Here is a 20,765-nt window from a genome sequence, read left to right as displayed (position 1 = left end):
TGATAATATGGACAGGTTTGCTTGCTATTAACCCCCAAAACGACGTTGGAACTAGGTCTATTGCCAGCATAATTTCCTTTTCCGTGCTTGAATCAGAGGTACAAATATTATGTCCTGGGACCCGCCACCGGTGTTTTTGTGGCGTGATATTTCAATCATGCAAGCATAGCGGTGCTTATACCCAGGGTATCCATCTGACGTTGTTTCAACAGAGTAGTTGTTGAATCAAGGTTATTGTCCCTCCTACCTTAATTCATATGTAGACAAATGCGCCAGCATAGCGATACGTAGACCAAATGTCTACGTCTTGTTCTCTATATCTCTACGCTAGTCAATTTCAACAGGGCATAGGCGTCGATGACTGTGTCAACGTCAAGCTCTTGATCACTGCAATTGCACTCTTCTTGGGTATCACTGTAAAAGTCTCAATCGCTATCATCATCGCTGTCATAGCCCACCAAAGGACCTGCTGGTGCTGCAGCCGGCGCAACTGTCCGGATTGCCCCTGCGTTGCTCGAAGTATGCTTCTGTAGGGCCGTCAAAGTTGAATTTGAGAGTATACCCTTCCCTCCTTCAGCCGCTGCTTCACCGTCCTGACCATCCTCAATAAGGTATCTCTCCTCCCCTTCGAGCGTGGTCTGTCCTCCACCACCTTCCAGCTCCCTACTCCGAGCATACCACACCTGATCGGGCGCCTCGTAACCCTCAAGCCCGAAGCCGGCTTCAATCCTCTTGCGCCGCTTGGCATCGGGATCCCTGCCCTCAATCTCCCTGACAAACTCTTCTGGTAAAGCCCTCCTGACCGCCTCGGCAGCTTGCTCTTCGATCTTTCTCGCTTCCCTCTTTTGCGCCATGGGATTCGGATCCACAGTCGCCCATCGTACATTCAGAATCTCGCTGTGATCTAGGCTTTGATGCGCCATAGCTTCCTTTGCGAATTGGCTGTTTGCTTCATTGGTGTAAGTGACGAAGGCAACGCCTCGGGCGGTAAGACAACGTATGCGGTCAACTTGGCCCCACTCCGCGAAGTGACGAGCTACCACTTCTTCGATGTCGTCTGTGACGTGTATCCTGCCAACTGTCAAGACGTTTTAGTTTCGTACGGGCAACTATACGCACATACAAAAAGGATAGAAGACACACACCGTAGAGCGTCCTGTTCTGCCGCATGAAGCTACCGACGCCGCCCATGTCGTCCCGGTAATCGCTATGCTTGTCTCTCCCGAAGCAATCGACATTTGGGTTGAAGGTATCGAACAGGCCGGGTAAGCGGTGTAAGTACTCGCACTCTTGTCCTCGGGGACAGAGTCCCTTTGCGAAGAACAGACAAAAATAGCTCCCGGCTACCTTGTCCGCTCTTGTGTAACCGGAGTCTTTAGCTATGTTGCAGCGACCAGGAGCTGCGGTCTTGGAGAGATATTTGTCTTCGCGGTCGCCGCCTGACCACTTGTTGAACCAGATGTTGAAGATGGTCCCTGTTTGAGGCGGCGGTTCATGTTTGAGGGATGAAGGATCAACTTGAGGCCGAGCTGGCCGCCTTTTCTTTCGTATTATCCTCTTGGTTTTTTTCTGTTCTGGGTCTGGGGTTCCGGAGGCTGGTGCTAGATCTGTGGTGTTGTTCGTAGTGGTGAGGTCGGTTGATGTGAGGGCAGATGAAGGTACTAGACCGCTATCTAGGGACTGAGAGGGTGAGTCCATGGTAAGCGATCCTGATGGCGGACTTTGGTTTACAGTCGTCAGTTCGAGTGTCGAAACTCTAGACAAACCGGTCTTGGCAGTCGCGCCACTTCTTAGTCTAAGCGAGCTAGGACTTCCCACACAAAATCTCGCCAACATCACAACGATCCTCCACAGCGACGAGAAGCATCTTCGCAAAATTTCACAATGCCTGTAAGCGACACTTTAATTATGATCTCATGATTCAAAACTCTCTGCTGATTGAATCAATGCAGTCTCACAAGTCCTTCCGCACGAAGCAAAAGCTCGCCAAAGCGCAGAAGCAGAATCGCCCAATCCCACAATGGATCCGTCTACGCACTGGCAATACCATCCGGTTCGTGCTTGCTCATGCTACACTCCCTAAACGCTTGTGAAAAGGGCCAGCATCCAGTGCGACGCGGCCGCGGCCCATGTGCAGGGATGTTGGTGAGGACGAAGGCTGACTCTGGGTGGCCTACAGGTACAACGCAAAGCGAAGACATTGGCGCAAGACGAGGATCGGTATCTAGATCAAAAGGTGGAGGAGCAGGGACTGTTGCGGAGGACAAATAGATTTTGATGGCTTGATGGATGGAGGCTGTGGATTGCTCTGGGCTTCTGCTGGAAGAATCCTGTCAGACAGTCGTGTAATCCGAACATTACGGGTAGCAAGTCAAAAAAGTCTTGCAGGCGCATGATGAAATAACAAGCTTTGCTATCAGACCGTGGCCATTGTGATGCATGAAGTAAGCTATGTGAGACGAATTGCTACGGATTTCGAAGCCCAGGGACTCCAAGTGGATCGGCGACGAGACCGACAAGCACCACCCAATGTTTCGTATTCTTTGCCTGTAAATGCTCTGGAGACAAGTCCAAATGCTGGCTCTACACGCAACAGCTTCACAAGCCGATGACTTCTCATACCATAGTGAGGGCTCCAATCGAGGGTGCAAAAGATTTCTACTTGATGGGTATCTATCTTGCACGAGCACTCTTTTGAATTGTTCACGGGGCCACCATTTAGACGTGACTTTGACGAACACCGAAATCAGAACCTTTGTCGGCAAGGCCACCCCATTTCTCGTAAAGCATGCATGCAATTGAGCCACAAACAACCGACCACTGTCAACGCCTTGCATCAATGAATCGTAAGCGGCCATGCCGAGCCATGCCGCCTCCAGCAAATTAACGTGCGAATGATGCAAGGCACATTAATCGATGTCGATCTGAAGGCCGAAGGGCACAGCATTCAGCGACTATGATGGAGTCAGTAGGTTGATTCAGCAGGAGATCATGTTGTGAACTTACTCCTCGGCCCACTCGTTCTCACGACGAATCTGATCCTCCTCCTCGGGCGTGAAGTCGTTCTGGATATTGAAGGTTTTGCGGATCTCTTCGGGGGACTTGCCCTTAATCATGTTAGCGACGGTCTTGCAGCCGACGTCGAGGAGAGCTTTGATGTCGAGGTAGTTGGCAGCCTAGGTAGAGCAATGTATTAGACTAGAAATTCAGGTAACACAGGGCAGTTAACCTACCAAGATGATCTCGAACAGCATCTCCTGGTCCACCTGCATGAATTTTTGGTCCCACTCTTCGATGTCGGTGGTCTTCTTGCGCGAATCGGCATCATCATCATTCGTCGCAGGAGGGTCACCCTTGTGGTGGACACACCACTCGATCACTTTGTTGAGGACGGCCTCGTTGACCTACGGTGGTCAGTTAGTCTCCTGTAGCGGCTTGACAAGTTGTTGGGAGCTTACGTTGGGAATAGGAATGGCCTCGGTCATAGCCTGTTCGCCTATGTCCTCCATCATGTTCTTAATAAGCACCGAACGCTCAGCGACATCACGATCTATGCGCGGTGTTAACAAAGCCCGTGGTATAATCCTTGAGGGAGACGGTATGACAGGTAGGGAAGGGTTGAAACACACGGACAGTGATCTCAGCGCTGTCGGAGCTCATGAGCTTGATCTTCTGCATCTCAGCCATAGCGATGGTAGTGAATAAGAGTGAATAGTAGTAAACTGATGAGGTTGGTGACACCAGTGGTATGTGAGACTTGACTCAATGTGATGTAAGTCAAGAGGCCGAAGATGTTTGTGAGATACGTGGGAGATCTGTGTGGAAGGAGAAGAAAGAAGAAGTAAGAAGTAAGAAGTTGAAAGAGGGAAGGAGGGGGTGAGGGGGGGGGGAGAATTGTTTTAAGTAGTGGCAGTAGCAGTGGCAGTGGCAGTGGCAGATGAATGATGAGCTTGTGTTAAAGTAGTGCAAGTAACGTGTTAAAGAATAAAGAATAAAAGTAAAGTAGGATTTTGGAAAGTCGGAGGACAAGCAGAGCATAAAGTCGCTTCTGCCGCCTAGCCCGCCCGCCGCACGCGGTTACAGACTTCCCACACTGCTCAACTGAATTGTGTCAACTTGCCAAGGTTCTTGATATAAATATAGGTCAATGTGTTATTGTTTATTATTCCCTGAAGCTTTCCTTTCTCCCATCACCAAAAAAACCTGGTGATACACAGCGATCCTGTTATATAACTGTAATGGTGTGCTACAATGTCATAGTCTTATTTACTGACTGTTCCCAATACGTCGTAACCCCAATCTCACTCTATCCTCAATGTTATCATGCTACTCTACAGCTATCTGGCAATAAGAAACGTGCAGTCCCCATGACTGTGTACTCATAGCACATTCCACAAACATCCCGCGAATTCTTCTATGTACGAAATGCGAATACATATTCAGCAAACACGGTTCATTGTTTGCTGCCACGTCTTCAAGTCTCTGCATTATGTTTGACTTTGCGAACAGTATGAACTGTTACAAGAGCATCTTGAAATACACAGGACACGGAAATCTGCCTGTAGATGGTGATGATCGCGTGAGCAGTCACGCTGAACAGAGATTGCGAACTTCCGTCCCCGCTGCTGCGTAATAGCCCGATTACCTGTCAAGTGGCGCCACCAGGGCCGAGAGAATCGCTGTCTTGGGTACAAGCTGTGACGGCGAAAAGAGCGGACGTTGACCTGTATTCCGAGCCTGCCGTTGCAGGGAGCAAGACAGGGGAGCAATGGGCACAGCAAAGGACAAGATGTAAACATCAAGGAAATAACTCTTCCGGCACGCAATGATGGGTGCCACTTCGAGCTATGAGCTACTTCCAGGCATGATTGAAACAATGACTATGAAACGCTCGACCGCTTCTATGCACCTTTTTCCCTTGTCATCATGAACAGCATTGCTCCTTCTCTGTAACGCCTCGCTTCGTAATCCCTAGGTAATTAATCCATGCATGTATTGCCTCTGTACCTTGCCTTATCACACTGCCAGCCTAAACCGCGGGATGCTTCATGTTGCATCATTCATCTTGACATCACCATCAGCTTGGTCGTCAAGCGGCTTTTCGCCTTTCGCAGCTTTCATTCTTGCCTCTTCCAGAACCCGCGCGAAGCCACTCTTTGCTTTGGGTGCGTCTCCTGAAGTCCCTCTCATGAAAAGCTCATCATTCTGATACTGCTCGTTTCTTTCCACCCGTCTAGTCAGAAACAGCGTGGCAGCCCTACCATTTGCGGCCCGTAATCGTTGAATTTCCATATCGTATGCCGTTTCGTAGATATTGGTCTCTGCTGCTGGCGGCGACTCGCTCACGCAGGGTGGTGAGGGGGTCCGGGAGCTGCCGCCAGGCCCGAGTCCAAGGTAGAGATGGTCGGAAAGAGGATCATGTGCTTGACCTCTGCCACTGTGAGGACCGGGCATGGGTGCAGTGGATGCATGCACTGGTGGTCGGTGGGCTTGCGGGTGGGCATTGTGTGTCCTTTTGTTGTTCGTAGCACTTGATGGGGACTGCTCAGGATCGTGTTCAGAGAAGCGTTTTGTTGGACTTGTTGGAGAGTATGCGATGGCGGTATCTTCTCGGTCTGCCAGTGACTTTTCAAACCCATCCAAATCAACATCTCTATGAACACCTTCTGCCACCAGTGCTTGTTCGATAGGTCTTCGGTCATGGGTATCAACGCTTCGGGTCTTGTGAAATAATGGTCGCTTCTCAGGCCTGGACATGGACAAAGGCGGCTGTACCATTCGTGTGTCTTTGCCTAGGATTCCTTGCAGACCTGAAGGTCTCTTATGAGCTACGATGTTTTTGAATCGCTTTACTGCTTTCATCTATCACAGGGTCAGCGCTACCGCACCCTGACTTCGAGAGAAGCACATACGAGGACGAGTATGTTGCTGAGATTGCCTGTAATAGCCTGGTTCTTTTCCTCTTCTGTCGGAGGCTCGACAAGATTCGCGGTGTTCTCCTCTGCCGATAGGAGAGGGTCTTTACCATCCCTTGTTACCCATGGATGCTCCTGACCTCTGTCAGCAATGTCTTCTACGCTTGCTTCCCTTATTTACCTACCCGCAGCGCGTCCATTTTGATCCTCGTGACCGGATTCTTATCGAGTATCCTCTCCATCAGATCCTTGAAATTGTCGTCAATAGTCGGGCCAGGGGTTAAATCAACGTCGTCATTTTTGATCGATTCGTACAGCTGCAGAACCCCTGGTTGCTCGAAAGGTATCCGCCCAAAGCGTAAGCAATATAGAGTCACACCCATGGACCAAATATCTGCTGCTTTGCCAGAGATGCCTCCGTGTTTGGCGACGCACAATTCTGGTGGTAAGAAGGCCGGTGACCCAGCGGACTTCGCGGTCGTCATATCTGAATGTTTCTCGAATATTTCGGAGACGCCAAAGTCTACAATCTTGAGTACATCATCTTCCGTCAATAGCAAATTGTCAGGCTTGATATCACGATGAACGACTCCTTGGGCATGCAGATACTCGATTCCAAGTATGAGGTCCCGAAACCAGCATCTGCAGCTCTCGTCATCATAAGGGTCCGCCTGCTCTTCCATTCCGACTTTCATGATCACCCCCTTCTTGCACATTTCAAGAACCATATACAGCGAGTCCTCATTCGGGTCATCCAGAACTTCTATCAAAGATACTAAGTTATCGTGATTAAGTTTCTTCATGACCGCAATCTCTTCCTTGATAAGGAACAGAGAATTTCCGTCTCCTTCCTGATCAGTGATATTTGAAGACGAGTTTCGGTGCATTGGAGAATTGAAGCCTACACCCGCAGCCAGATGGCCAGTTCTGCGCGGTCCTCCGTGAGGTCGACGCAGGATGTTGGACTGTGCGCGTTTCCGTAGTCGAGATTTTGAGAACTCTTTCACGGCATATTCAATGCCATGCTGGTCAACAGCAAGGTGGACTGCGCCAAAGGAGCCCCTTCCTATCTCTTGCTTTATTATGTACTGGTTGATCCGATGTATTGCACCGCCCTCATCCTGGCTGTTGGTGTACTCTGAGCGTGCATGTAATGTTTCCTTGACCTCTTTAGCACTTGATTGTTTGCGCTGGTGGTGTCTGATTGGGCTTTCGTAGGCTGGGGTGGACCTGCATGGGGGAGGGACGTATTAGCTACACAAGTCATTGGGAAGCATACAATAGAACATAGAACATACATGTGCCTTACAGTTGCAGGTCGGGTGCCATCGCCCTCACCGGTGCTTGGAACGTCAATTGCAATGCCATGGGAGGGCACAATCCCCGCTTTATCTTCTACCGAAATTTCTTTTTTAGGGGTGGGAGGCATTGGGTAATAGTGTGCAGGAGATGAGGTTCAAAAAAGAGGACAAGTAACGCATAGTCAGCGTCAAAAGCTCAAGTATGTACAGAAGAACGAAGTATACACAGCTCATCGAAAGCCTTGCTGAACCTCAACCAGTGGGGAAAGATCGAACGTTGCCAAGACAAATCTCGGCCGGAACTCGGGAAGAGAGCCGAAGGTGCGAGGTGCCTGGTGCTTTTCTCTGTTAGTGCGTCGGCCCGTTGAAAGACCGACAGTGGTGCCAGTGCTAAATGCTAGTACTTCAAAGTGTCTCGAGTGTGACGCTTTGTATGAAACAATTGTTGACTATTGCTCAAGGTCGCCAGTATGGTGGTCTATTCCTTCTATGTGTTTGATCGCCATGGTACGTTGATCGTTATGGATCACTTGGGCTCAATATCCGACTATTCAGCAGCTAATATGCCCCATAGCCGAATGCATATACAAAAAACGATGGGCACCTCGACCAGGGTCTTCCTCAAAAGCACCTCAGGCGAACGGTGTTCTGGACGTTCAGTCACCATTCAAGGGTCTCAGCGCTGAGGATGATGCCAAATTGGTGTTCGGCACAATATTCTCTTTGAGAAACATGGTCAGGAAGCTAGGCGGCCCAGATGACAAGTACGCAGTCTTCGAGGGAAGGAGAGTAGAAATGTCAAGATACTGATGGTTGGAAGTAAAGCTTCATCTCCTATCGGACGGGTCACTACAAGCTGCACTACTACGAAACTCCAACTTCTTTGAAATTCGTCATGGTCACGGATACGAAGACGAACAACTTGAGGATTGTCTTGCATCAGATATATGTTAGTCTCTATGTGGAGTACGGTACGTCATAAGCAAGCACGGCGAAGAAGTTCGAGTGGATGGAATAGGCCAGTCTGACTTTGATCCAGTGATCAAGAATCCGCTTTCGCCTGTCGAGCACCCAGGAGGCATTGGTGTGAATTGCGAGCTTTTCGAGCTCGGTGTCGAACAGTTCGTGGTGAGTAGTACTGAATGAGTTCTTGTCTTGCTCCGGCGCTGATAAAGGCCCGTGTAGACTGCATCACTTCAGAATTGAGTGCATGCAATTAGGCCAGGTTCACAACAGCAGTAAGGCCATTATGCGGACTTTCTGCTTCTTCCTAGGATCGCCCCAGCCTCTCATGTTGCTAAAGCAGCGCTCGAACTTCCTCTGCGTTAAACGAAGGACTCAATAGAACGACTCCACCATGGTATCCTTATTGGTCGTATTGATCGAGCTGGGACCCATTCCCTCACCCAAGCGGAACACGCTCTCCACGACACTGAGCTCGGTAGCAGTCGTATCCAACCCCGTCACCGCCATCCAGTCATTCACCACCATTCCTGCACCTACGACGGATGATCCTCGATTCACACTACCTGCCACCAGAGGTACCTGAAGCAAGCTGGACAGCTCATCTTGATCTTGTATCGAGGTTTTGGGATGTACTATCCCGCCTTGGTTGGAGAGGGCCATGTACGACCCAACAAGAACATTGTCCGCGATCGTTTGGCGAAAAACTTCGACACCCAGAACATCTGCAATGATTTCCTCGGTTTCCCGCTCAATGTCAGGATGCACCAAAGCCACGTGATCATTCGCGCATATCACGTTGCCTAATGCAGACAGTCTCTCTTCGATCCGCTGTATCTTGACCTCGTCCGGTATTGAATTTCGAAGATGTTGCAGCTCTTGGTCTGTGGTAGATGTCGGTACTAGGAGACCCTTTCGATTGCTTGACAACAAAAGCAGGCTCCGTTAATACTGGACATAAATAGACTCCAAATATCAGATTCACGCACCCCGCTGTCAATCTCCCAATTATCCTTGTGCCTCCAATCGTAGTACGACATATTGGTACGACATCTTGCAGCTCTGCTTCGAAAACACTAGCTCGCAATGTCAGCCATGCGTTTTCTTGGTTAGGAAGCCAGCACACCTGTAGAAGTTCTCGCTGGCTCCGATGGCAACAAGGGCGTAAGCGTTCGTGAGAGTTGAAAAGACACCGACTCTAAGACCTTGGATTAACAGGAACTCAGTACGGATTTGAGCAATAGCACTCACTCATTCGAGTTCTCGAATTGAGCACGCACAGCCATGGTGGGGTGTAAATTGGGCTAAAAGTTGGTCTCGGAATTCTGACAGTGGAGGCAGAGACGAAGTTGCCTTTACCGAATGAAGAGAGAGGAAGCGACGATTGTCCAACGTATAAGATGAAAAGTGTTTTTCAGAGAGTAGACGTCTGGAGCTTCAAATGTTAGTGTTGCTTGGTGGGGGCAAAGACCCTAGGTACTTTAGCTTTGCTGATGCCAAGACAAGTCGGAGTCACAGTCTCACGGAGGCCGACCTTCCGATTTTCCGTTTGGAGAATGAGTCAAATTTGGCGGCGAGGAGAAGAGTCATTATTTTCCCGCTTTGCTGTAGAAGGATGCAAACCCTCCATTGTAGATGTGTAACAAATTGCTATAGGACGCTCGATGCTCGAATTCCGTCTCCCGTTCTTGAGGAAGTAGAGTAGCTACTTCTTTCTTTCCTCGGGTACCCAATAAAGGTAATCGATGACCTCCTAAATGACCATGAAATACTGAAAATGACTGTAGGTGCTGTAGAGTAGATCCACGTCCTCCCCCTCGATCTGATAAGTTCCAATGCTTCTCCTCTCTGACCCATCTGCCGCAACGACTCCCCCAGTATCCTTCCCTCAAGCCATCCCCACGTTACCCTCCCCTGCCTCGAAATACGCTAGCTTCCCCATCCCTCCAATCCAGGTGCTGTCCGGTCTCTTGTCCTCTCTTTCACTGTGCAATTCCATCCGATGGCCCCTCGCGCCTGACTCAATCATCTCAGCTTGGATATAATTGTATGGACGGGGAAGGATGCGGCCCTGGCTCGCCATCTCAGAATCCGCATGCTTCCTATTCGTCCAATCGTCCCACATGACCTTGGTGCTCCAATAGAAATGCTGTTTCGCGCTCGCTTGTGTGTCTTTGTACCTCGCGATATTGTTCCCGTTGGGATCGGGGCTTCTGTGTGTGCGTTTGTTGGAGCCTTGTCCAAGGTTCTCGAGGTCGGCGCCCAGTCCATTCGCTATCTGGACTACCCTTGTCATATAAGAGAGTCTGAGGTGGGTGAGACTGCTTTCACGGATCTCATCAACCTTTTTCTGTTGGGGACGATCAGTCGAATGTCTGCTGTCATGATCAAGAGAGATCAACTACCCTGTATTGGTTCTCGATCGTGTTCATCTCCTGAAGTGTCTCATGCTGGACCGGTACCGCCTTCAACTCTCGATGGGTCTCATGATAGGCAACGCGGCGTGCAATATTCGAACCTCGGACCTTCTCGAGCTCTACAACAAGAGCGTCGTATTGTGCTTTGCGGCGTCCGTCTTTGTCATACGTAGCGTGGCCCATTTGCTGCGAAGTCCGCCCCGCCATTTCGGCCAATGCTGGTCTTAGAGCCTTAGCAACACCCGCGAATTTCACCTTCAGCTCCCCGATCTGCTGGACTTTGGCCTCCATTTCGGCGCATTTTGTGATAATGCGTGGGTTCTTAGCCGGTCCAGCGGCCTTCTTCTTGCCTTTCTTGGAATCCATTTCTGTATCTGGATGGTCAGCAAATGGACCTAACTCGTGGAAAATGATGTTCCTGAGCAAAGTTACTAAGGTATAGGGGCCCTCGCAATGACGCCGCAAGCATGCCCGAGATACAGCAGATGCAGCAAGCATACTAGGGAACGAGCCGATGCAATGGTGTGGAGAGTGAGGCTTAGTGCAAGCCAATAGCCTGCCGCAAAAGGCAAAACCCCATTAAAAATACATACCAGGATGGATGTGCGTGTTGGAGAAACTTCGAGACTAGTTGGACACCCTCTGCAGTATTGGGAACAAAGCTGCTAAGGATTTTGTGTTGATGTATGAGGTGAGGATTTGCAGTAGAGACAAGTTGTAAAATCGAGAAACAGTACGGACAAGAAAATTTCCAACTAGCAGGATTATTCGGGAACATTCCGATTGTTGTGTGTGTTGAGCGAAGGTGGCTGGTCAACAATATGATGTTTGTTATTGTCATTAGGAGGTCAATGTCAAAGACTGCTATCCATGTGACTTCACTTCTACTAGTGTTTCCGATCCCCTTCCATCGCTTTTAGTCCCAATGCCTCTCAATCGCTGAACCCTGTCCATCTACCAATGCGCATTATGCATATGTACTTGCTCACAACTCGTGAAAGAATGTACTAAATCAACCCATCAATATCTGACTGATACGACGCAGATCGTTTCATTCTATGCTGACTCGGACTGGGCTCAAAGCCAGAAGGCACCGGAGGCGCATCCTGGCTTGTTGAGCGTGGGTCCCTCACAGTTCGGATATCTGGAGAGCTCTCCGAGCGAACTAATGCGCTCGGACTCGAAGGAAGGCTGCCAGACCTGGATCTCATGCGTTTCAGCATACGTTCATCAATTAATTGGCCTGCTTCTGGCGCAGCAGTAACAATCGTTCCTGGTGATGCACCCGGAGAAGGAACGGGACTGCAGGTCCTGAATAGAGGATGAATGTGGTCTTCGCTTGGCCCTCTTGAGCGAGAGCCTGGCCGCGAGTGTGAGATGGTTCCCGAGCGGGATATGGGTCCTGAACGGGAGCCTGGTCGAGAGAAATTACGCTGTAGCGGACTAGTGGGTGGCGGATTGGATGACGGAGGGAACATAGTAGTAAAGTTGGGCTGCTCTGAAGGGCTCGGAGGAGAACCTGGCCTTGAGACATTTGGTTGGGGCAGTGGGCTTGCAGGTGGGCTCAATGATGGGCTCGACTGGAAAAACGGTCCTTCCAGCGCTTTTGCTGGTGATGGCGATCGACTGCCCGGTATGGGTGGTAAACCTGAGCCCTTTATCATAGGTTTAGACTGGAGCACCGTTTCCCGAATGTGCGAAGATACTCCAGAGGTATCCCAAGAGTCAAAGCCTTCATCCTTGGAGGGCCCTCCCAATGCGCCGTCCAAAGAAGATCGTTGCGATTGACGTGTATGCGAGTGCTGACGGATGAGTAAACCTCGCCTTGAAGACGATGGGCGCTGTATGGTCGAGAAAGAAGAGCGAAGCGAGCTCGTGCCGTCAGAAGCTATCAAAGATGGCAGCGACGAAGATAACTGCTCGTGGAAGGGATTTGGTTGAAGAGTAATGGCAGTCGCTGACCGGCTAGTCTCGCTCATCTCCTGCGGTGCGTCGTTGAGCGGTTCCTCGATATCAAATCTTTGGAGCGATGTTTTCTGCGTGGACCTTGCGAACCAAGCAAAGTGTGAGAAGCAGAGAACGTGAGCTCCGACAGATAATCCCCAGACGACAAAAAGTATTGTCAAAAAGACCGATACAGAAAGCCCTGAGATAAATATAGCTTTCCCCACAGTCCTAGCCTCAGCCCATCCCAGTGCAGCCCCAACAACCACAATAGCTACCAAACTCGGCAACACTCCGAGTAGAAGAGTGGGCACGAATGTTTGCCGGATTTGCAGCCCAAGAATCTGATCATAGCGAAGTTTGTGGTAGATGAGCAGCGCCAGGCTCCCGCATGAAAGAAATTGTATTACAGCTGCAGCCAAAGGAAAAGCATAGGGCTCTCCATGATCTGAAATCAAAGACCCAGCTAGAATAACCATCAGAATGGCAGTGACGAGGCCTAGTAAAAGCGCGACAGCGCCGACGACTGTGGATGCAGCTTGCCGAGCCATTGTGTCTTTGGCGCCCTCTCAAAGTCTTCTCTGAGACACTTCTTCAAGGGTTGGAGGGAGTTTGAGAGTGTTCAATGGCTCAATGGAGCGTCAGCTGGATTGGCTATAACCCAAAGAGGGATGGTCGAAGCAGCTGGCTCTGGCAGATGAAGGTTATTCAAGTACCGTGTGTTGGTGGATGAGGATAGAAGATAACGGAGTGAATCGATAGTCAACTGGAATTGCAGTGCATTCTTTGAGTTGTCAAAGAAGAGTAGAGGAGTCAATGGAGGGAAGTGAAATAGTCGTATTGGCGGAGATGATAGGATCCACGTTTCAGATGGTCAACAAAAGACATTGGACGTTTCATAGAGGATGAAGACGTGGTAGAAGTAACTGCAGATAGTCTGGAAGGCCGATTAAACGATCAGATCCATTTTCTCCACTGAATGACGAGGTGGAAAGAGAAGAGATGGAGAAGGAAAACACCTCAAGGCGCGCGAATCTGACAATTGTGGAGGTTGCAAAACGCGACGCAGGGATCTGCTGCCTTAGGCTCAAGGCTGAACAACGCGGTCGCGACATGGCTGCTTTCACCCGTATGGTCCGCAGAATACAATCCCTGCTAGCTTATCATCGAGACGCTCGATGACCGCATTGATCCAATAATATCAAGCCCGAAATAGGACACCGTGATGGATTTGGTCTTGAAATGAGTTTGCTGGGCGTTGCTTTTCTCCATGGGTCGAAGCAGCAGAGGAGAACAATAGCAATCTTCTAGGCCGCCAAATTCAAGTACGTCGGGATCGTGATGCTTCTTCAGTCTGTTGCCTGCAGACTGATAGCTGCATCGAAGAATCTATAGGTGCGGCATCTGGCGGTTTGTGATGCCCCATATTCCAAAGTTGAATGGTCTGACCTCACAGCTCCATCCACTTCGCAACCCTGTGGAGGCCCATTTCTGACCTCAACTTCGTGTGTAGCATACTCTAGTTTCTCTGCCTCTTGGGCAATCTGTATTATCATCATTGACTGGTGAGCGGGTGCCTCCTGCTCTGGGAAGGAGTACTCTTGACCAGCTGGCAAAGAATCTCTCGGGTGATCCTTAAGCCTATATCGGCAGACACGGCCGTACTGGCATACTGATCCCATGAGTTTTGGGTGGGTAGTTGTTCGACTCAGTACCCCTCGATGCGGCGATGGCAAAGGAAAGCGGAGTTCACGACGGCAGCTTCCTCAGATGATGAGGATTGAGTGGCCATGAAAAAATGTCATCTATTCAATGATGTTAATGATCTACTCAATTACTGTAAGCTGTAAAGACAGAAGAGCCGCGCCGTGGGCTGCCAAGGCGCTACGTAAGCGCGCCAAGTCTTGCGCAGGCTACCACTACCAAGGTGAAGGACCGAGGGGACACAGAGCCTGCTTAAATCTTTGTTTGTCAACCGTCAATATCGCTGAATAACACGACTCACCAACGTACCTGTGTGCTGTGAGCCGTTTCTGTTTAATCTGGACGTTGCAGGAGAATTTGGAAGATACCACGCGGTGGGGCAAGATGAAGCTCACTTTCAAGGTATCTTGCCTCTGAATTATCGAGGATATCATTTGCTATCCAGGCGTCGAGGTCTGACTTGTGAGATAGGACCTGAAGCAGCAGAAATTTGTTGTCGAGGCCGAGCCTTTAGAAACGGTATGATCGAAGCCGAGCAGTGGCTCTCCGACAAACGTCGTGTAATGGTCAAGGAATGCAAGCTAATCACGAAAGATGGACACAGATCGGGCAGGTCAAAGAGAAGATCTCGAGCGAGAAAGGATGGGAGGCTAGCCAGCAAAAGCTTATCTATTCGGGTACGCATGGAAAGTGGAAGGCATTATTTGGTTGTTTTGTCATTGTCCACGTATGGTCGTGCTAATCATGTGCCGCATGAATAGGCAAGATTTTGCAAGACGCAAACACCGTCGAATCTTACAACATCGAAGAAAAAGGTTTCATTGTCTGCATGATATCAAAGGTGGGAGATGCAACATCGTCTGAGCATTAGAACAAAAGCCTGACACTGATCTAGCCCAAAGCAACGCCTGCGGCCTCTTCGTCCACTTCGAAAGCTCCCTCAACACCTGCACCTGCGACAGCACAGACCCCAGCTGCCCCGGCTGCTCCAGCTCCCGCAACATCGAATTCGACATCAAATGCTCCGTCTACACCATCACCAGCCCCAGCCGCTGCTGCGTCGGTAGAAGGCGCAAGCTTTAACGATCCGTCAGCTCTCACGCTTGGTGCACAACGTGATGAAGCTATTGCGAATATGGAGAGCATGGGCTTTCCAAGAGCTGAGATCGATCGTGCAATGAGAGCGGCTTTCTTCAATCCAGACCGTGCAGTTGAATATCTCCTGAATGCAAGTAGTTGGATTGCCAACAAGCGAACATCGAACAACCACTAATTATATCAAGGGCATCCCCGAAAATGTTCAACGAGAGCAAGCACAAGCAGGTGGTGGTGCTGCGGGAGGAGCACGTGCAGCTGGCACACCCACCGCGGCTTCTCCACCCGTGGCCACTGGCAATACGCCAACTGCCGCCACCAGCGATGAAGGCGACCAACCGATCAATTTGTTTGAAGCAGCCGCGCAGGCCGGCCGAACTGGCGGAGGAGCTGGAGGCGCCCGTGGAGGACGTACTGGAGGAGCAGGTGGTGCTAATCTTGCAGGCCTAGGTGCTGGTATTGGTGCAGCAGCTGGAGCAGAAGGTGGCGCTGGCGGTCTCGGCAATCTCGATTTCCTACGCAATAACCCCCAATTCCAGCAGCTCCGTCAGATTGTGCAGAGCCAGCCACGTATGCTGGAGCCCATCTTACAACAGGTCGGTGCCGGAAATCCTCAGCTTGCGCAGCTCATTGGCGAGAACCCAGATCAGTTTCTGCAGCTGTTGAGCGAGGACACTGGGGACGATACGCCGCTGCCACCTGGAGCTCAGGAGATCAGTGTCACGGAAGAGGAGAGGGATGCGATTGAGAGGGTGAACTTGCCATGCTTTTTTTTCTTTATGTGTGACAAGTTTTTGCTGACTTGCTTAGTTATGTCGCCTGGGCTTCGAGCGCGATCAGGTCATTCAGGCTTACTTCGCATGTGACAAGAATGAGGAAATGGCGGCGAACTTCCTGTTTGATCAGCCGCCGGATGACGCCGAAGGGGGTGCTTGATAAACCTCGCTTTCATGACCAAGAGAACTTCTAGCATGCATTGAGTGCGGAGTCCTCCAAATCTGATGGTGATGATGGATGGCCGACTTCAAAAGCCGTTCGATTTCAGCAATGGCATATATCCATAATCAAATCGGCCTCATGGCTTCGTGCCGGTACAGCTCGGATGCAGCTAAGTAGAAAATGATTTTACGATGTAGATCTCAACATGTTAGTATAGCGATTAGAGTCCCGGTCGTCCTTGACTGTGAATAGCTGGGGTATCATTTTTTAGCCTCAGTCAGTTCTGATATCTACCAGTCTTCACGCATAATTCCCCTTACCTCCTCCCCCATGCGGACTCCACACACCCTCCTAACCTTCCAAACGACCAACCCTCTTCTCCCTACCACCCTTCCTAGCGTCCTCCAAATTCCCTCCTCCCCAATATCCAAGTCATCCAGATTCAGATGTTGACCATACCTCCAAATCTCCTCAAACGCGAACGCCTGATTCTCAGCGCTTGTTACAATCCAGTGATCGATTTCCATGCTAGAGTACGGCGCAACGAGTCCAACGCTTTCGTTCGGGTTGCATTCTGACCCGAGAGCCGTCTCGACCTGCGTTTGTAGTGTTGCGAAAGGTATGCCCATCAAATCGGTGGTCCGTATAGGGTTGTGGTCCAGGAGCCAAATGGGTGGACTGTAGGTACGCCACCAAAAAACCTCTCCCATGCTTACCCCAAGTTTGGTCTGCTGCCCTAGCCATGTTTGTGCGGGGACCACACCGCCTTGGTGGTATACTCCCATGAGGACGCCAAACAAAATATTGAACCCTATCCAGGCTGCCAGCCAGTATTTCGTCAACGATTTAGATCTTGGTAGGTGTATTGATGAAAGTAGAAGCGGTATGGCAGGTAGTAGAAAGCGTGGTTCTTGGTGAGGTATGCAGCTGAGGAGGAGTATTCCGGACATCGCCGACAGCACAGGCAAGCGCGGAACATTTCTGATAGGAGCGGTAATGAATAGGTAGAGGGCTGGACCCAGGAGGAGGGGTAGAGAAGCGACGAGGTGGTGGTAGTGTGGATGTAGACCATGCGTGGCAAGGTTGGAGGTCTGGGTATTGTAGAGGAGAGAGTTTAGGGGTGTGAAAGTGGGATTGGTGAGAAGAGTATTGAGTAGTGGGCTATCTGTTTGGTAGAAGCTTGTGTCTACGACGATGGCGAGACTGATCGTGAGAAGGGTAGCGATGGAGAGGACAAGAAGAGAAAAGGGTCTGTACTGGTAAGTATGATTTCGAGTTCCTGGGGGAACGAGTGATTGTACCTGCGGAAGAAATGTGGCAATAGATGAAGGCTAGGAACGAGGAGGTAGGCAGGAAATGTGACACGATTAAAGATGCCAAAGGTGATTAGGCAGCCCAGGATGGCCGAGGAAAGGAGCGAGGATCGTTGCTATTCACTTTCAACTCTTGCTTGTCTATGTCGTAGGCGTTGCACATACTTTATTGTCGAGAATCCGCTGGACCATGACCAGACTCCATGCCACAACCAGGGTCTCGACGGAATTGGAGAAGGTGTGTGTTTGGTACGTCCAGGTCACGTATGAGGACGCGACCAATGTAACGGCCAGCCTTCGATGTCCGGGAGATTGAACGAGTTCATGTACTGCCCAATCTTCCAGTACGAAGCTCAAGATGAACATCAGGATTCGTAGCGTATAGTAGACAACCTGTGGAGGGACCTCGTTTGTACCTAGTTCTGACCAGATCCAATGGAGCACCACCATCGGAAGGCCGTATACCGGCCATAGTGGAAAGACACTTCGGACGGGATTCTCGGTTGTGAACTCCCAGGTCAGATGGTGAGGGAAAGCGAACGTCTTGCCTGAAATTGATCAAGTGATCAAGTTAGTGATGTGGTTTATTCCGACGGAGAAGGCAACGCGGAGAAATCAGTTCAATTCAATTGACAAAGAGGGGACACGGTTCCAGGCCAAGATGCGAGGATGCTAGTCTAGAGTTTGGTATAGAGTAATGAACGACATTTTGGCGTTGGAAGCTCACCGCTGGTCGCGGCAGACGTCGAGGATTGTCTTTAAATAGGAGGAGGAAGAGGAAAAAGATGTTTAAACGACCGCGTTGGAGACATACCTGCGATGACCTCTGGGCCTTGAAAGTTTTCATCCGGATGGATATAGCTCGGCTGGAGAGCCAGATACAAGCGAACCACCAGCAACACCAGGTAGGTACGCGTCCACATTGTTGTTGTCCGTGGGCAATCTCACTCAAGCGCATGGTCGAGATATGAAGGGACATACTGTGAGATATAATTCCCCCATATTTGTCAAATTTCAAGATACCTAGGGTACGCTCAGAGCTCCAAGTTTGAAGTCGAAAAGAATACTATTACTACTTGCTTGCTTGCCGCGTCAAGCGTACTCTATACACTTAGAGGGAAACAAATGATGACGCTTCAGGTCCGACAGGTTGGTCCATTGCCCTTTGGCTCTGCCATGCAGTCAATGCAGTCAATGCAGTGTGGTGATGATGCCACCTGGTTCGAATCTCTCTCTATTATTACTGACTATGCATGTCGTTACGAATCTACTTGACAAGACACCTTCTCCACTGTTTTCTAGTGTGCCAAATGGGGTTAGGCTCTGTGCTTTACCTACCTCACGAGCAGTCTTTCAACTACTACCGCTCCTCTAAAGTACTCTTACTATGCCAAAGGTCGAGGAATGGCACTTGGTGGGAGAAGCCAAGTATACGAGGTTGGAGATCTTTTCTTGAAAAGGGAGGCAAAGACAGAGGCAAAGAAAGCGTTACAGTTGTACGCAGCATCGGCAATGATCGACCATTCTCTTTCCCACGGGTTTCTTATCAAGGAATAAAACACCTGCCGTCTCTGTGTATAGATCTAAAACAGTCCGCTGCGCTCAAAGATCGCCATGCTACATCCTCACCTTTCCCTTGCTCAACGCCGACATGCTGGAACGATGTTTCATTCCGTCCAGAATACCTATTGTTTTTCAAAGAGAGCCTGTAGCGTTAAAACCCTCGAGTTTGACGGGTAAGACCCGGCAATCTTTGCTAGGCTATGGCGGGAAAACCAAGTATTCGTCAAAGGAGAAGGTTATCCGCTCAAAGGCTCATGGGCTATGCTTTCTTCGGTATCCTCAATCTTGTCCTCGAACGTAGCCAGCCAAGTGAGGTATCCAGAAATAGAGAAGGGGCCTTTCGGAGACTGACACTGTAATCCTGTCTTTGATCGTGATTGAAACTAGCTTTCCTTGGCTATGATGCTGTTGATCGTTCTCGTGGCAACAAAAGGCATGCAGAGCAGTATGGGACGTGAGATGGGCCTTGGTCGTCCTATCGAGCCATTTCATGCCGTCATCCTGTTCGTACCCTACTAATCACTGCAACTGTGACGCATGGTTGGAGTGCGATGATGGCGCTGAGTGTCATGGTCATCTCCGATCCCAGACGAGACTTCAACCGGGACTGAGCAATAACATAGCAAAGATAAGAAAGGAGAAAAACGGCATGAGCAAGGTACAAGACGAACTGACGATTAGCACTTCTTGATTGCCTGATAGCATCACATCCCTGATGTTTTGCTTCGCTGGCAAAGACTACCAACAGTGAGAAAAGGGAGAGATGCGCGGAGGGTGAGTGTAGTTGCATATGCGTGTGACGATTTTCAGGATCTCCGGAGGGGAGTTCAGCATGCTGAGCAGAGGCTTGAGGGACCCCGGATTGCGACGTTGGAAAGCAAGTATATTCACTCTCCACTCTCTCTCCACTCTACATCCACTCAAATAGTATATGATGGCACGTGTGTATGAAGACAAGGAGCCTTGATTTGCCAGCAGCTTGTTGTTTCTTCGGACGCACCAAAACGGATAAGATGGCGACAAAGGCCGCGGAGCCTACACAGGGAGGGGAAGGGAAGGCGAGCAGAGCTGCATGCGCGATTTAATATTGAAGAAAGCACCTATGGGGGATACAGTAGTAGTGGGGAAATCTTGATGATCTGGCAGGTCAAGGAGTTGATGCAACCTTCTGATGCCGGTGCAGATGTACGGTCAACTTCCCCCGACCGACAGGAATGATTGGCAGTGCCGCAGTAATCGGCGGTGATGGGCAGGCCCAGGAGTGGCTATCTCTTTTTTTTTCTTTTTTTTTTCTCTGGTGGTTGAAAGAAGACAAGATGCTTACAAAGGAGAATTTTGTTATTATTATTATTGTGCAAGATGACGAAATGATGAGATGCATAGTACATAATACATAATACATAATACATAACTAATGATAAGAATAAGAAGATTACATGTATTTGAGGCCAGACTAAGACGCCAAGCTTTCTCTCAGCTTCTGACACAATGCAATATTTGCCTCCGTCCTCGGTCCTACACCAGTATCTCGTCTGCCAGGTTCAAGTTCTTCACTGTGATTACAGAGCAGATATCAATTATTGATTATTATTATTATTATTATAACCATGT

General features: G+C 49.8%; 8 protein-coding genes across 8 annotated transcripts; 2 read left to right on the top strand and 6 right to left on the bottom strand.

Moving 5' to 3' along the window:
* Nucleotides 1-425: 425 nt before the first annotated feature.
* On the bottom strand, nucleotides 426-1,698 carry HO133_000354 (uncharacterized protein; the record flags this gene model as incomplete). The annotated part of the gene is made up of 2 exons (XM_037291293.1): nucleotides 426-1,078; nucleotides 1,146-1,698. 2 exons carry the CDS (start codon nucleotides 1,696-1,698, stop codon nucleotides 426-428), a joined length of 1,206 nt encoding a protein of 401 aa, XP_037152728.1.
* Nucleotides 1,699-2,947: 1,249 nt separating this feature from the next.
* HO133_000353 (uncharacterized protein) lies at nucleotides 2,948-3,687 on the bottom strand (the record flags this gene model as incomplete). The annotated part of the gene is made up of 5 exons (XM_037291292.1): nucleotides 2,948-2,954; nucleotides 3,007-3,176; nucleotides 3,234-3,404; nucleotides 3,459-3,550; nucleotides 3,630-3,687. 5 exons carry the CDS (start codon nucleotides 3,685-3,687, stop codon nucleotides 2,948-2,950), a joined length of 498 nt encoding a protein of 165 aa, XP_037152727.1.
* A 1,359-nt stretch (nucleotides 3,688-5,046) lies between these two features.
* On the bottom strand, nucleotides 5,047-7,344 carry HO133_000352 (uncharacterized protein; the record flags this gene model as incomplete). Its single annotated transcript, XM_037291291.1, has 4 exons — nucleotides 5,047-5,862; nucleotides 5,913-6,050; nucleotides 6,101-7,145; nucleotides 7,214-7,344. 4 exons carry the CDS (start codon nucleotides 7,342-7,344, stop codon nucleotides 5,047-5,049), a joined length of 2,130 nt encoding a protein of 709 aa, XP_037152726.1.
* Nucleotides 7,345-7,686: 342 nt separating this feature from the next.
* Nucleotides 7,687-8,422, top strand: HO133_000351 (uncharacterized protein; the record flags this gene model as incomplete). Its single annotated transcript, XM_037291290.1, has 5 exons — nucleotides 7,687-7,723; nucleotides 7,791-7,980; nucleotides 8,042-8,187; nucleotides 8,256-8,344; nucleotides 8,402-8,422. The coding sequence occupies 5 exons, from the start codon at nucleotides 7,687-7,689 to the stop codon at nucleotides 8,420-8,422; spliced, it is 483 nt and encodes a 160-aa protein (XP_037152725.1).
* Nucleotides 8,423-8,554: 132 nt separating this feature from the next.
* On the bottom strand, nucleotides 8,555-9,465 carry HO133_000350 (uncharacterized protein; the record flags this gene model as incomplete). The annotated part of the gene is made up of 4 exons (XM_037291289.1): nucleotides 8,555-9,101; nucleotides 9,169-9,255; nucleotides 9,306-9,377; nucleotides 9,431-9,465. 4 exons carry the CDS (start codon nucleotides 9,463-9,465, stop codon nucleotides 8,555-8,557), a joined length of 741 nt encoding a protein of 246 aa, XP_037152724.1.
* Nucleotides 9,466-10,067: 602 nt separating this feature from the next.
* Nucleotides 10,068-10,962, bottom strand: HO133_000349 (uncharacterized protein; the record flags this gene model as incomplete). The annotated part of the gene is made up of 2 exons (XM_037291288.1): nucleotides 10,068-10,529; nucleotides 10,585-10,962. 2 exons carry the CDS (start codon nucleotides 10,960-10,962, stop codon nucleotides 10,068-10,070), a joined length of 840 nt encoding a protein of 279 aa, XP_037152723.1.
* Nucleotides 10,963-14,818: 3,856 nt separating this feature from the next.
* Nucleotides 14,819-16,275, top strand: HO133_000348 (uncharacterized protein; the record flags this gene model as incomplete). The annotated part of the gene is made up of 5 exons (XM_037291287.1): nucleotides 14,819-14,921; nucleotides 15,006-15,085; nucleotides 15,140-15,472; nucleotides 15,528-16,091; nucleotides 16,150-16,275. The coding sequence occupies 5 exons, from the start codon at nucleotides 14,819-14,821 to the stop codon at nucleotides 16,273-16,275; spliced, it is 1,206 nt and encodes a 401-aa protein (XP_037152722.1).
* A 293-nt stretch (nucleotides 16,276-16,568) lies between these two features.
* Nucleotides 16,569-18,514, bottom strand: HO133_000347 (uncharacterized protein; the record flags this gene model as incomplete). Its single annotated transcript, XM_037291286.1, has 3 exons — nucleotides 16,569-17,609; nucleotides 17,757-18,139; nucleotides 18,406-18,514. 3 exons carry the CDS (start codon nucleotides 18,512-18,514, stop codon nucleotides 16,569-16,571), a joined length of 1,533 nt encoding a protein of 510 aa, XP_037152721.1.
* Between the last annotated feature and the right edge of the window lie 2,251 nt (nucleotides 18,515-20,765).

This window comes from Letharia lupina, assembly GCF_014066315.1.
Source record: "Letharia lupina isolate WasteWater1 chromosome Unknown contig_10, whole genome shotgun sequence".
Taxonomy (NCBI): domain Eukaryota; kingdom Fungi; phylum Ascomycota; class Lecanoromycetes; order Lecanorales; family Parmeliaceae; genus Letharia; species Letharia lupina.
Note: the sequence above shows the minus strand (reverse complement) of the source record. Positions and strands in the feature narration are given on the sequence as shown.